Source organism: Odocoileus virginianus, unplaced genomic scaffold (genome assembly GCF_023699985.2).
Source record: "Odocoileus virginianus isolate 20LAN1187 ecotype Illinois unplaced genomic scaffold, Ovbor_1.2 Unplaced_Contig_25, whole genome shotgun sequence".
NCBI classification, from domain to species: Eukaryota; Metazoa; Chordata; class Mammalia; order Artiodactyla; family Cervidae; genus Odocoileus; species Odocoileus virginianus.
In genome coordinates this window covers 614,059-630,176 of record NW_027224342.1, presented here as the reverse complement: position 1 = coordinate 630,176, position 16,118 = coordinate 614,059, and the positions used below count along the sequence as shown (strand labels likewise).

The 16,118-nt window shown below is 39.3% G+C and overlaps 1 protein-coding gene across 4 annotated transcripts in view; it reads left to right on the top strand.

The window, feature by feature from the left end:
- NHS (NHS actin remodeling regulator) overlaps window positions 1-16,118 on the top strand; it is a 336,802-nt gene that overhangs the window by 280,838 nt on the left and 39,846 nt on the right. For all 4 annotated transcript variants that reach the window (XM_070464467.1, XM_070464466.1, XM_020910526.2 and 1 more), the window contains exon 3: window positions 7,922-8,055. In XM_070464467.1, the coding sequence (XP_070320568.1) occupies window positions 7,922-8,055 (134 nt within the window). The remainder of the gene's footprint in view (window positions 1-7,921; window positions 8,056-16,118) is intronic.

Below are 16,118 nucleotides of genomic sequence, written 5' to 3'. Positions count from 1 at the left end.
AATAGAGCAATACTCATGAAAATATGTTCAACATTGATAATGACTAGAGAAATGTAAATAAAGATTGCAGTCAAATATCACCTCACACCAGCCAGAACGGCTTTCATCAAAAAATCCACAAACAGTAAATGCTGGAGAGGGTATGAAGAGAAGGGAACCCTCCTACACTGTTGGTGAGAATGTAAATTGGTGCAGCCACTATGGAGAACAGTATGGAGGTTCCTTAAAAACTAAAAATAGAGCTACCATATGATCCTGCAATCCCACTCCTGGGCATATATCTGGAGAAAAACATGATCTGAAAAGATACATGCACCCCAGTGTTCATTGCAGCACTGTTTACAATAGCCAAGACATGGAAGCAACCTAAATGTCCATTGACAGAGGAATGAATAAAGAAGATGTGGTACATACAAAAGAGAAAGAAATAATGCCATTTGCAGCAGCATGGATGGACCTAGAGATTGTCATACTGAATGAAGGAAGGCAGAGAAAGTGAAATATTCTTATGATACCACTTATATGCAAAATCTAAGAAACAGTGACACAAATGAACTTATTTACAAAACAGAAACAGACTCACAGACTTAGAGAATGAACTTATGGTTACTGGGGAGGGGTGTGGGTAAAGGATAGGGAGTTTGGGAATAACATGTACACTGCTATATTTGAAATGGACAACCAACAAGGACCTACTATAGCACAGGAAACTGCTCAATATTATGTAACAACCTAATGGGAAAAGAATTTTAAAAAGAAAAGCTACATGTATAACTGAATCACTTTGCTCTACACATGAAACTAACACAATATTGTTAATCAACTATATTCCAATACAAAATAAAGGCTTAAAAAAGAATGCAGCAATACTAAACCATATCCTAAAAGAAATATTGAAAGGTCTTCTCTAAGTAGAAAAGAAACAAGAATCTATAGGAAAGGGAAATTCACAACAGGAAAGGTAAATATATGAAAGGATTGAAGATCACTTAGATAAGCCAATACATGCATTTAAAAACAATTAAAATTGTGAAAGCAGTTAAAACTATAAGGGACAGCAAAAGGATAAACATGAAGATGTAAAATAGGACATCAAAATCACAAAATGTGGGCGAGTAAGAAAATGTAGATTTTTTAGAATGTGTTTGAGCTCACATGACTATCAGTCTAAAACATGTAGCTAAAGTTACAGTTTAACACACTTGAAAACCAGGGTAACCACAAATCAGAAGCAAACAGTGGCCTCACAAAAGCTAAAAAGAAGGGAACTCAAGCACAATGCTAAAGAAAACCATCAAACTACAAAAGGAAAAACAAAAAGAAAGGAACAAAGATGACATACAAAATCAACTGGAAAACAAGGTTTAAAATGGCAGTAAATACATACTATCAATAATTACTTTAAATGTCAATAGACTAAATGCTCTGATAAAAAGACATAGAATGACATACTGGATAATAAAACAAGAACCTACAATATTCTGCCTACAAGAGACCCACTTTAGGGTGAAAGAAATACATAGATTGAAAGTGAGGTGATGGCAAAATGTACTTCATGCAAATGGAAATGTCAAGAAAGTGAGGGTAGTGATACTCATATCAGACAAAGCAGACTTTAAAATGAAGGCCATGAATAAAGACAAAAAAGGACACTATATTAATGATACAAGGATCAAAGGAAGAAAATATTGTCCTCATTAACATATATCCACACAATACTAAAGCTCCTAAATACATAAATGCTAACAGACATAAAAGGAGCAACCGATGGGAATACATTAATAGATTTTAACATCCCACCGTTATCAATGGACATACCTTCCAGACAGAACATCAGTAAGGCAATAGACACATCTAAATGACACTTTAGAATAGTTAGATGGATTGATATCTACAGGACACTATGTCCAAGAAAACCAGAATACACACTCTTTTCAAGCACACATGGAACATTCTCTAGGACAGATCACATACTAGAATATAAAATAAAGTCTGAACAAATATAAAAGGATAGAAATTATCTCAAGCATCTCTTACCACAATGGCATACTAGAAATCCATCACAGAAAGAAAAATGAGGAAAAAATGATCACATGGATACTAAACAACATGCTACCAAAAACCAATTGGCCAACAATGAAATTAAAGAGGAAATTAAAAAATACCTCAAGATAAAGGACAATAAAAACACAACCATCCAAAATCTTTGGGATACAGAAGAAGCAGTCCTGACCTGAGAGAAGTTCATAGCAATACAGGCCTTCCTCAAGAAATAAGAAAAATCTCCAATAAACAACCTGACCTTCCACCTAAAATAATTACAAAAGAACATTCAAAACCTAAAATCAACAGAAGGAAGGAAATAATAAAGACCAGAGAGGAAATAAAATATAGATTAAAAATAAAAAATCAATAAAACCAAGAGCTGTTTTTTTGAAAGAGTAAGCAAAAATCAATGAATCTCTAGCCAGGCTCACCAACAAGAGAGAGGACCCAAATACACAAAAGAAATGAAAGAAAAATAATTACCAATATTGCAGACATGTAAATCCATGGCTAATTCATGTCAATGTATGACAAAAACCACTATAATATTGTAAAGTAATTAGCCTCCAACTAATAAAAATAAATGAAAAGAAAGAAAATATAGAAAAGTACTTCAAATGTACTTAAAAAAAATACTATGAACATTAAATATGCCAACAAAATGGACAACCTAGAAGAAACTGACAAATTTCTAGAAACATACAGCCTGCCAAAACTCAATCAACAAGAAACAGATAATTTAAATACACTGATTACTACAAGTAAAATAGACTCATACCTACCCTGCTCAAACTCTTCCAAAAGACTAAAGAGGGGGGAACACTCCCCAAATCATTTTATCAAGCCAACATCATCCTGATACCAAAATCAAAGACACTACAAAAAAAGACAATTACAGCTCAATATCTCTGACACATGTATCAACAGATGCAAAAATCCCCACCAAAATGTTAGCAAATCAATCCAACAACATATAAAAAGGATCATACATCATGATCAATTTGGATTCATTCCAAGGATGGTTCAACATACACACATCAATCAAAGTGATACACCATATGCCATAAAAAAGACAAAAGCAACATAAGCATCTCAATAAAGTTAGAAAAAGCAGTTGATAAAATTTAATACCCATTCATGATAAAAACTCACATGAAAATGGGTATAACAACGTAATGCTGAATAACGTCCATTTACAACAAATCCAGAGCTAATACAATATTCAGTGGCAAAAAGCTGAAAGCCTTCCCACTGAATTCTGAAACACCAACATGGATGCCAGCTCTCATCATAGTATTGGAAGTCCTAGCCACAGCAATTAGATGAGAAAAAGAAATAAAAGGTATCCAAACTGGAAGGGAAGAGGTAAAATTGTCATTATATGCAGATGACATGATACTCTATATAGAAAACCCTAAAGACTCCACACAGAAACTATTAGAACTAATAAATGAATTCAGCAAGGTAGCAGGATACAAGATTAATATACAGAAATCTGTTGCATTTCTTTATACTAACAATGAAATATCAGAGAAAGTAAAAAATTTATTGTGTATTTAAAATTGTATTAAAAAAATTAAATACCTGGAAAAAAAACCTAACCACTGAGGTAAAAGACCTATATGTAAGAACTATAAAACACTGATAAATGAAACTGAAGATGATACAAAGACATGGAAACATCTCCCATGCACTTGTTCTGGAAGAATTAATATTGTTAAAATGGCCATACTACCCAAAGCAATCTACAGATTTAATGTGATCTTTATCAAATTACCCATGACATTTTTCACAGAGCTAGAACAAATAATCCTAAAATTTATATGGAACTACAAAAGACCAGAATTGCCTCCTGAAGAACAAAGCTGGAGGCATAACCCTCCCAGACTTCAGACAATACTACAAAGCTACAGTAATCAAAACAGCATGGTACTGGCACAAAAACAGATCAAAAGAACAGAAGGGAAAAAGGAGATAGATCAAAAGAACAGAATAGGCAGCCCAGGAATAAACCCACACACCTACAGTCATTAACCTTAACAAAGGAGGTAAGAATATACACTAGAGAAAAGACAGTCTTGTCAGCAAGTGGAGCTGGAAAAGCTGGATAGCCTCATGTAAGACAATGAAGTTAGAACACTCCTTCACACCATACACAACAATAAATATAAAATGGCTTAAAGACTTAAACATAAGACATAACATCATAAAACTCCTAGAAGAGAACATAGGCAAAACATTCTCAGACATAAATGGTAATGTTTTCTTAGATCAGTCTACCAAGGTAAAAGAAAGAAAAGCAAACATAAATAAATAGGACCTAGTGAAGTTTGTAGATTTTCTCATAGCAAAGACATAAAAAAAAAACACATTAAACAAAGAAACCATAAACAAAAAGACAACCTACACACTGGGAAAAATATTTGCAAATAATGAGACCAACAAGGGCTTAGTTCCCAAAATAGAAAGACAACTTAATATAAAAAAAGTCAATAAATAGACATTTTTCCAAAGAAGACATACAGATGGCCAACAGGCACATGAAAAGATGCTCAACATCACTAATTATTAGAGAAATGCAAATCAAAACTACAATGAGGTATCACCTCACACCAGTCAGAATGGCCATCATCAAAAAGTCTACAAATAATAAATGCTGGAGAAGGTGTGGAGAAAGGGAACCTTCTATTCTGTTGGTGGGAATGTAAATTGGTGCAGCCACTATGGAGAACAGTATGGAAGATTCCTTAAAAAACTAAAAATAGAGTTACCATATGATCCAGCAATCCCACTCCTGGGCATATATCTGGAGAAAACTATAATTCAAAAAGATACATGCACCCCTATGTTCATAGCAGCACTGTTCACAATAGCCAAGACATGGAAACAATATAAGAGTTCATGAATAGATTAATGTATAAAGAAGATATGGAATATATACAATGGAATATTACTCGGCAATGCAAAAAGAATGAAATATTGCACCAAAATGGATGGACCTAGAGATTATCATACTAAGTCAGAGAAAGACAAATATATGTTATCACTTATATGTGGAATCTAAAAAAAAAATACTTATTTACAAAACAGAAATAGACTCATAAACATAGAAAACAAACTTATGGTTACTGAAGGGGGAGGGATAAATTAAGAGTATGGGATTAACAGATACACACCACTACATATAAAATAGATAAACAACAAGGATTTACTGTATAGCACAGGGAACTATATTCAGTATCTTATAACAGAAAGGAATCTGCCTAAAACTAGCGCAGTATTGTAAATCTACTATATATAATAAATACTTTTTAAAAAAGTCTTCCTGATGAGCAACGGCTATGGAGGCAGTTTAGCAAAGAGCACCTACATGGGGTTGAGGACTTTTCTCTGGTTGTGAATGGGAGTCAACATTTTTCTCAAGAACCCCAAGCAAAGGAAGATTGAGTAATTCTGCCACATTTTCCTGGCAGACAAAGCTGGCAGTTGAGCCAGGGAGGCCCACAGACAGGCAGATCAGCCATGGAGAGAAATCAGAAGGCTCGAGAGTGCTCAGGTACTGGTTTAGAGCGCAGCACACTGAATACAGCAGAGAAGAAAGAGGTCAGCATTAGGGAGGCCGGTGTAAACGGGCAACAAGGCCCCGAGAAGGACCTAAGAGCAGGGGTACAGTGAGGGCACTGACTCAGTACCCAGCCCATGGGAAAGATAGGGCTTTAGAGTACATTCTGCGGTTACAAAAGCAGACCTTCATCAAAGCATTAATTTGTTTTTCCTTTCAGTCACTCCACAAACATTTACTGAAAATCCACTATATCACAGGCACAGCAGGGCACAGTGATTGAAAGCTGACTGTAATCTCTATTGTCCAGAAGCAGACTTCTTTCTATACAGAGGCAGGCATACAGAGAGATCCTGACTTTTATCAGTACAATGACAGAGATGAAATGGGCCCTGCGCACTACAGGGCCTTTAGAGAAAAGACACCTGACGCCACCTGAGAGGGTCAGTGTAGTTGGCTGTTTCCTAATATGGGTAAAGGGCTTCCCTGGTGGCTCGGTGGTAAAGAATCTGCCTGCCAATGCAGGAGACGTAGGTTCGATCCCTGGGTCAGGAAGATCACCTGGAGAAGGAAATGGCAACCCACTCCAGTATTCTTGCCTGGGAAATCCCACGGACAGAGGAGCCTGGCAGGCTACAGTCCATGGGGTGGCAAAGAGTCGGACATGACTGAGCAACTAAACAACAATATGGGGAAAAGAATACTGTCTTATGAGTAGCCAAATATTCTATATTTTCAGTCCAAAGAATTAGAATGTGATAAAATGTAATTATAACAAATACTATCAAATGCCAGCAGTCTTGCTCTGATGAGCGAGGTGTGTTTAGATCTTCTAGAGCTTACAAGTCAAGGAGTGGTCACGAGCAGGGCCCTGGGGCCAAGTGTGTACCAGTGACAGCTCGGCAATGACTTAGCCTCCCTGACCCATTTAGGCATCTGCACAAGAGGGACACTATCAGTGCCTGCTTCGTGCAATTGTCAAGATAATGCACCTACAAGCTTTTGCAAAGCATCTCTGATGCATGCTCATTGCCCAGCAAACACTGGGCATCACAATTATTATTGTAGATGTGCTGAGTAATGGCAGTTTTAAACAAGAGAAGGCAATTTAGGATACCTGCTGCACAAATTTGTACCCTGGTCATATTGGGTAGGGGTCACGAGACTTTAGGCCCTGGGTGTGAGTGTGGGCTGGGTTTTGGCAGGTAGTACAGTCTTTGATGTGGCCAGTTTGTTGGGCAGGATATGTTGGGTAGGCTTAATAAGATACCCAGAAAGCTAAACTGTGTTCTTGGTGTCCCTGTAATTCTTATTATGCAGTTAGGATCACTTCAGCCCACACATGGAAATTTCTTGGTTTTTCCCGAAAGTAGCTTTATTCCTAAATTAGACAGTTGTCATCATTGGGATTCTTTTGCTTTCTCTAGGAACCCAGAATTTGAAAACCATCTGGGTGTTGTGGGTGACAGGGCTTAGATGGGCGCAATGGTGTGCTGGTCAGTCTCTTTAAAAAAATATATATAAGTAAGAGTTAGTTGCTCAGTTGTGTCCTGACTCTGTGACCCCATGGACTGCAGCCCACCAGGCTCCTCTGTCCATGGGATTTTCCAGGCAAGAATACTGGAGTGGGTTGCCATTTCCTTCTCCAGGGGATCTTCCCAACCCAGGAATCGAACCCATGGGTCTCCTGCACTGCAGGCAGATTCTTTACCAACTGAGCTACAAGGGAAGCCCAAAAAATGTAATAAAGAAATGAATGAATGAGGCCCTAATGTGTAGGACTCACCAATTTCTGTGATATAAATATTCCCACCATAGCCTGTTTCAAGTTACTGATGATTTAAAAGCTGGCTTGCAAAATTCCTGAATGCCTAACTATCTATGCCCCTGAGCCAATGTGAGCTGGTTCCATCACCCACTGGATAGCTGTGAGCATCTGTCCTTACCACGCCCTGGGAGGCTCTTGCCTGTCTGTGCCTATGGTCCACTCCAGGACTCATGTCAGCAGATCTTGCACCACTATTCTAGATTGTTTTTTTGGCTCATGTAGTTTTGAAACAAGTTGTGTTGAGAAATATCAAACTCAGAGTGATCCGTCTTGAGACGGACCCACTGAAATGTAGGCATCCAATTTCATATTACTATGAAGTAAAAGTTTAGTTCAGAAGCATTCTGAAAATCTTATTTGGTATACAAATGAGCTAGATTAGCAAAAACTCACTTTTTTCCAGCCTTTTGCTCATCCTCCCAAGGGGGAAAGAGAAATTGAAAATGCCAAGTGTGTTTCTGTACTATTGATTTCTCTACCCCCAGAACACCGGAGCCGGAGCGATCGTCGGGAGCAGAGAGCTGCTGCACCCATCTCGGTAGCAGCTCCTCCACTGCCCGCCTACCCCCCGGCCCACAGCCAGAGGAGACGCGAAGCCAAGGACCGGCACTTCTTAACGGTGAGCTTGGTGACCCAGCAGCCACCCTGTGCCTGCTCAGTGGGAAGTCTGAGTGGGTCTTGGGAGTCAGTGTCCCTTTTCCTACCAAAGGAGACTGGGCTGCCTGGAAGAGCTAGTCATGGGCATTTGACAACTGAATTTTTCCCCTTTTGTTTCTGAAAGGAATGCCTCTTTCTTTGGAATAGAGTAGGGATACAGATTTGTTTTTCAGTTAATTGGCTGCACAATGCTATAAAGCAGTAACAGTTAAGGACTCTAAAGAGAAATTAGGAGTATGGGATTAAGACGTATACAGTGCTATATGTAAAAAAAGATTAACAGGATTTATTGCTTAGTTTTGTTGTATACCTGAAACTAACATGATATTGTAAAATAACTATACTTTAATAAAAATAAAGTCAGGGGGAAAAGTCCTTCAAATCCTAATTCTGCATACAAGCTGAAAGATTTAGGGCTGGTTATTTACCTTTTTTGCCCTAAGCTTCCTCATCTGTAATATGGGGATATTAATAGTAGCTAGCTTATAGAGTTTGAGGGTTAAATGAGATAAGGCATGCAAAGATCTTAGCACAATGCCAAGCATAGAGCAAGACTTCAGTAAATGTCAATTGCTGCAACCACTACTGTTGTTACTAGCCAGGTGATAGCGTGGCTGTCTTGGTAAGGTGAACTGAGAAAGCACTTATGTGATGTGAAAAATTACTGTTTAAAGATGAATCATGTCATAATTTCATGCTTCCCCCATTCTATGGGTGTTCTGAGTAACCAGTTCCTAGAGTGATATCACCACCACTGGTGATGTCAGCCTTTCCTGGGTGGGTGTGGCTGTAACTCGGCTCAAGCCCCCAAGTATGGATCAGAGATGATGAAGCTAAGACCAGCTCAGAATTCCTGGAAACACCATTACTCCAGGTGTGTCTTCTGAGGCCTCAGCAGGGACAGGTGAGCACTTTCTACTATCATTGAGGTGAGGGACTGCTATTTCTGTGACCAAATCAGCCCACATAGCCTGCCTGAGTGGTTGGACTCCTGTGCCCTTGTCATGCCAGTGTGAGGCCCTAAGTCTAAAGAAGTTATAATAGTGTAGGGAGAGGTCGAGGTTTTATTTGAAATTAAGGTTGTATGTATGATTATAAACCCTGTACCCTTATGGGTTTTATAACATGCAAATTAGATGCAAAATATATGGGTCACATGATGCCAGACACCCAGATGAGAACAGATTTCATCTAAATGACTCTCATGATATATCCAGATAAAACAATGAGTAATATTTAACAATAGACAGACTTTTTCCTACCTGTGGCTAGACAGTAGGCTTCATGTCCTTCAGGTTCATCAAATGTCTGCCTAGTGCCACGTCAAACCACAGTGGCTGCAATGCAGCCCAGGGACCAGAAAGGAAGGTAAGAGCCTCTGAGGACTTTCCAGGTCTTTATATAGAACAGTTACACATGCTAGTGATTTGTCATAAAAGCCACTGCTTGACAAAAGTTCCTATTAAGCTCAAATCTGCTTGCTGAAGCATTTGCTTTTAATGAGGCATTTTCTGCATAAAAATGCTAAAAATATTTTCCCCATTCATTATAACATGTTTTGTGGCTCATTAAGTTGGTTTTTTTGGTGGGGGGAGGTGGGAGAGAAGAACGTTAAACATTTACAGAAATGACATAAAAATATTACCCTTTGTCTTCATCTGCATAATTTTTAATAATGTCTAAATTCCAAAGTAAGAGTATAGGAAAAAGCTTAGACTAATGAATAGCAATGAGGGTACTTCATTTTCCCAATAGACATTAATAAGAGGTCATACTTATATAAAGCAGAAAATTTACCCATCTCAATGATACTATTTAGTATATCTAAGTAATTTGGGGAAACTTTTAACTGTTCCATTTGTTTGATTGGGTTTGGGTCACCATGGTCATTGGAAGATTTTCCATTCAAGTTGAATCCCTCAGACCTGGAGCTGACTCACAATAGAACACAGTTCTGTACGTTATGCTAATAAAGGCTATACATTGCTAAAAGAGAAAAGGCTGTTGGTATAGGGATAGGAAATTTGTAGCCAAATTGCTAGACAGACATTATCATAAATGGCAACTCTTCTTTCATTTACAAGACTTAGGTAAATCATTTTTTTTTTCCTTTAAAAAAGCATTCATACTGAGATTCTGATATATAATCATCCACAATTCTACAAACTATTATACTGTACCTTGGTCATTAAAGACATGGATTGTGAAGCTAACTGCCTGGAATTGAAGACCAGCTCTGCTATTTAAGAGCTATGTGACCCTGAACAAGCTAATCGTTTCAGTGTCTCAGGGATAATAACAGCTGCTGCTGCTGCTGCTAAATCGCTTCAGTTGTGTGTGACCTCATAGACAGCAGTCCACCAGGCTCCCCCATCTCTGGAATTCTCCAGGCGAGAACACTGGAGTGGGTTGCCATTTCCTTCTCCAATGCACGAAAGTGAAAAGTGAAAGTGAAGTCGCTCAGTCATGTCCGACTCTTAGCGACCCCATGGACTGAAGCCTGCCAGGCTCCTTCGTCCATGGGATTTTCCAGGCAAACGAGTACTGGAGTGGGGTGCCATTGCCTTCTCCGATAATAAGAGCTAGTACCTCATAAGTCTGAGATAAGGATTGAATGTATTAATACATGTAAACAGCACCTGAAGCCTAATAAGCACTTAATATGTATTAGACACCATCATCATTACTACAATTAGGCAATCAAGTCCCTGAGGTTATCAGTGATACAATGATAAGACCATGGGTCTAACTAGGTTTAAATCCCAGTTCTGTAAGCTGAAAATTCAAGGGGTATCTCCTAACTAAAGCCCATATGGAAACCCTCCCTCAGCAAGGGTGGCAAAGGAGGTGATTTCAGGCCCAGATGGTTTCCCAGGGGAATTCAACTAAACCTTCAAAGTCCAGGTAACACCAATGTTCTATAAGTTGTTTCAGCACATTGAAAATGAAGAACTTCCCCATTTCTTTTATGAACTTTTTCTGAAGGTTTGATACTTAAACCTGATATGGATGGGAGGGAAGGTAGGAAGGAGGGAGAGTAAAAGGAAGGAAGGACAGACCAGTATCAATTCATGATTATTGATGTGAAACTACTAAATTAGGACTTCCCTGGTGATACAATGGATAAGAATCTGCCTGACAATGCAGGGGACACAGGTTCAATCCCTAGTCTGGGAAGATTCCACATGCCATGGAGCAGCTAAGCCTGTGAGCCACAGCTAATAAGCCCATGTGCCACAACTACTGAAGCCTGCGTGCCCTAGAGCCCATGCTCTGCAACAGGAGAAGCCACCCCAATGAGAAGCCTGTGCACCTCAACAAAGAGTAGCCCCTGCTTGCCGCAACTAGAGAAAGCCCACACGCAGCAATGAAGACCCAGTGCAAAGCTGAAAGAAATAAAATACATTAAAAAAACTAAATTAACTTTGAGCCAACAGAATACAGTATCACATTAAGAAATTAATATACCATGACTAAATGGGATTTAATGCAGGAATGGAAGGTTGGTTCAGTATTAGGAAATCTATTAGTATCATATACTGTGTTAATAGATCTAAGGAGGAAAAATCCATATGATTACTTCCATAGATGATGGAAAGGCCTTTAATAAAATACAAGACCTGTTCTTTATGAAGACTTGAGAAAATAGGAAGTGAGTGGTACTTCATTAACAGGATAAAATATCTCTGCCTTAGTCCTAAAGCCAATATCTTACTTAATAGGGAAACATCAGAGGCATTTCTACTAAAATCAGGAACAAAGGAAGGATACTCACGATCTGGTACTAATTGGCATTATATTAGAGGGATTAATCCATGCAGTTAGACAAAATAGATCAATTACAGGTATAAGAATTGGTAAAGAAGAAGTAAACCTAAGTCTAGTTGCAGGTGATGTGATGCTATACCAGGAAAATTGTAGAGAATCAATGATAAAACCAATTTAAACAATAAAAGAATTCAGTACAGTAGCAGTACACAAAAATCAATACCCTTCATTTACACAAATGAGAGACAATTAGATGACCTTGTGCTATAGAAAATTCCATTTACAGCAATAACAAAGAAGGTTCCTTAGAAATTAATTTTTCACAAATGTACAAAACCTATACTGGAAAAACTTGAAAGCATTCCTACAAGACACAAAATTAGACTTTCTCAAATGGAAGGACATCCCTTGTTTTTGTATAGAATGATTCAGCTCTATAAACAAGTCAATTCTAAGTTAACTTAGAAATTTAACACAATCCCCCCAAAAATTACTCATAAGCTTTTTTTAAAAGGGAGTTAGATCCATTGATACTGAAGTCCTCATGGAGAAGCAAACCTACAAGAACAGCTAAAGAAAATTCTGGCCAAGATGGCAGAGTAGAAAAACCCTGAGCTCACCTCCTTTCACAGCACACCAGAACCACAACCATTAGCAGAACAACCATCTATGAAAAAGACCAAAACATACCAGAAAAGATCTTTAACAACTAGAGACATAAACACACACACACACACACACACACATACACACACACACACACACAAAACATAAAGAAGGAACCACAACAAGATAGGAGTGGATTTGTGATATAATTAAGTCTCATACCCCCAAGGTGAGTGACCCACAAACTGGAGAATACTTACATTACAGAGTTTATCCCACAGGGGAGCTCTGAGTCCCACATCAGGCTCCCTAGCCCAGAGGTCCTGCAATGCTCTGGGAAGACAAGCCCCCAGAGCATTTGGCTTTGAAGGCCAGCAGGGTTTAACCACTCTTAAAGGACGCACACACAAAAACCTCATGCACACCAAGATCCAGGGCAAAAGCAGTAATTTCATAGGAGCCAGGGCCAGAACTATCTGCTGGTCTTGAAGAGCCGCCCAGAGAGGTGGGGGCAGCTGTGGCTCATCCCGGGGACGTGGACACTGGCAGCAGCCATATTTAGGAACTTATTCTACCCCATGGAAGTCAGTGCTGGCGGTGCCATTAGCTCAGTAGCACCAAGCCGTGGCCTTACCCAGTGGCCTGTAAGCACCTGTTTTGGGGCATCTCAGGTCAAACAACTAACTGGATGGGGACACAGCCCCACCCATCAGCACACAGGCTGCCTAAAGACTTCGTGCGCTTGTGTGTGCTTAGTCACTCAGTCGTGTCCAACTCTTTGTGACCCCATGGACTGTAACCCACCAGGCTCCTCCATCCATATTGGGGATTCTCCAGGCAAGAATGCTGGAGTGGGTTGCCATTCCCTTCTCCAGGGGATCTTCCCAACCCAAGGATTGAACCCAGGTCTCCCACATTGCAAGCAGATTCTTTACTGTCTGAACTCATGAGCCTGAGTTCATAGCCCCCTCTAGACACACCTCTAGGCATGGCCCTGCCCACCAGAGGGCCAAGACCCAGCTCCACCCACCAGTGGGCAGGCACCAGATGCCAGAAAACCACAATCCCACAGCTTGTAGACCCAGCCAAAAGTACATCAGACCCAATCCTTGGACAAGCCCTGCCCACTAGCAGGACAACACAAGTTTTGGGACGCGCCAAACCTCACACTCAGCTGTGTTAAAAACTATGCTTCCACCACCCATCAGTGATCTGACAGTAGCTCTGGATCCCTGGGCCCTGCAGCTAGGCTCCAGGACCAGGCTCCGCCTGCCAGGAGTCTAGCACTAACCCGAAGAACTGCCTTCACCCACCACTAGAGAGGACAATAACCCCTGAGTCTTCTGTACCCTGATTCCGCCCACCAGTGAGCTGGCACTAGCCCCAGGGCCCCCTGGAGTTCTGCAGTCAGACACCTCATCAACAAGTCCCAGCAGCCAGTAGCATCCACACAAGGCAGGGCCTGACAACCAGTTGGACTAGGGGCCTACCAGACCACTCACAGTCAGCCCACCACAAAAGAAGGACCCACACAGCTGTCTTAGAGGGAATCCCTAGAGCATATAGCTTGGGTGACAAGAGGAGAATGTGCCTCAGGGACGCATAGGACCTGCCCTACAGAGGGCCACTCCTCCAAGGTTGAGAAACATAACTAACCTACTACGTATGTAAAAATACCAACAGCAACTTAGACAAAAATGAGGTAGCAGAGGAACATGTTCCAGATGAAGGAATAAGATAAAACCCTAGGAGAACTAAGTGAAGGGGAGACAGGCATTCTACCTTAGAAGGAGATCAGAATAATGATCATAAAGATGATGAAAGAACTTGGGAGAAGAATGGATGCACAACACAAGTTAGAAGTTTTTAACAAAGAGAAAATATAAAGAATAATGAAATAAAGATGAAGAACAATAACTGAAAAAATATACTTTAGGAGGAAGCAATAGTAGACTAAATGATATCAAGGACTGGATTGATAAGCTGGAAGACAGTGGTAGAAATCACTACTGGTGAACAGAAAAAAAAAATGAAAAGAGGACAGTTTAAGAGACCTCTGGGACAACCTCAAGCATACTAAAAATCACATTATACAGGTCCCAGAAGTAGAAGAAAGAGAAACAGGCTGAGAACATATCTGAAAATCTAACAGCTGAAAACTTGCCTAACCTGGGAAAGAAAACAGTCACCTAAGTCTAGGAAGCACAGAGTCCCATAGAGAAGAACCCAAAAAGGAACACACCAAGACACACTATAATTAAAATGACAAAAATTAAGGATAAATAGAGAATATGAGAAACATCCAGGGAAAAGCAACAAATAACATTCAAGGGAACTCCCATAAGGCTATCAGCTGATTTTTCAGCAGAAACTCTGCAGGCCAGAAGGGAATGGCACAATATATTTAAAGTGATGAAAGAGAAAAACCTACAACCAAGAATACTCTACCCAGCTAAGGCTCTCATTCAGATTTCACAAAGAAATCAAATGCTTTACAGGCAAGCAGAAAGAGTTCAGTACCACCAAATCAGATTTACAACAAATGGTAAAGGAACTTCTTTAGGCAAAAAGAGAAAAGGCCCCAAGTAGAAACAAGAAAATTACAAAATGAGAAAGCTCACCAGTAAAAGCAAATATATAGTAAAGGTATGAAATCATCCACACACAAAACTAGTAGGAAGGTTAAAGACAAAAGTAGTAAAATCATCTATATCCACAATAAACTGTTAAGGAATATACAAAATAAATACATAAAAATATGATATTAAAAATAGTAATTATGGGAACTCCCTGGCAGTCCAGTGGTTAGAACTCTATGTTTCCTATGCATGGGGCACAGGTTCAATCTCTGGTTGCAGAATTTAGATTCCATAAGCCTTGCAGCAAAAATAAAGCAATCATGAGGGAAGAATATAAATGCAGGATTTTTGAAATTTATTCAGGGTGCCCAGTCTTGCCACTATTATTCAACATAGTTTTGGAAGTCCTAGCCATGGCAATCAGAGAAGAAAAAGAAAAGGAATCCAAATTGGAAAAGAAGTAAAACTGTCACTGTTTGCAGATGACATGATACTGAAAATCCTAAAGATGCCACCAGAAAACTACTAGAGCTAATCAATGAATTTAGTAAAGTCACAGGATACAAAATTAATACACAGAAATCTCTTGCATTCCTATATACTAACAATGAAAAATCAGAAAGAGAAATTAAGGAAACAATCTCATTTACCATTGCAACAAAAAGAATAAAATACCTAGGAATAAACCTACCTAAGGAGACAAAAGACCTGTATGCAAAAACTATAAGACACTGATGAAAGAAATCAAAGATGATACAAACAGATGGAGAGATATACCATGTTCTAGGATTGGAAGAGTCAATATTGTGAAATGACTATAGTACCCAAAGCAATCTACAAAGGCAATACAATCCCTTTCAAATCACCAATGGCATTTTTCACAGAACTATAACAAAAATTTTTTACAATCTGTTTGGAAACACAACAGATCCCAAATAACCAAAGCAATCTTGAGAAAGGAAAATGGAGCTGGAGGAATCAAACTCCCTGACTTTAGATGGTACCACAAAGCTAGACAGTATGGTGCTGGCAAAAAAAACAGAAATATACATCAATGAAACATGGCAGAAAG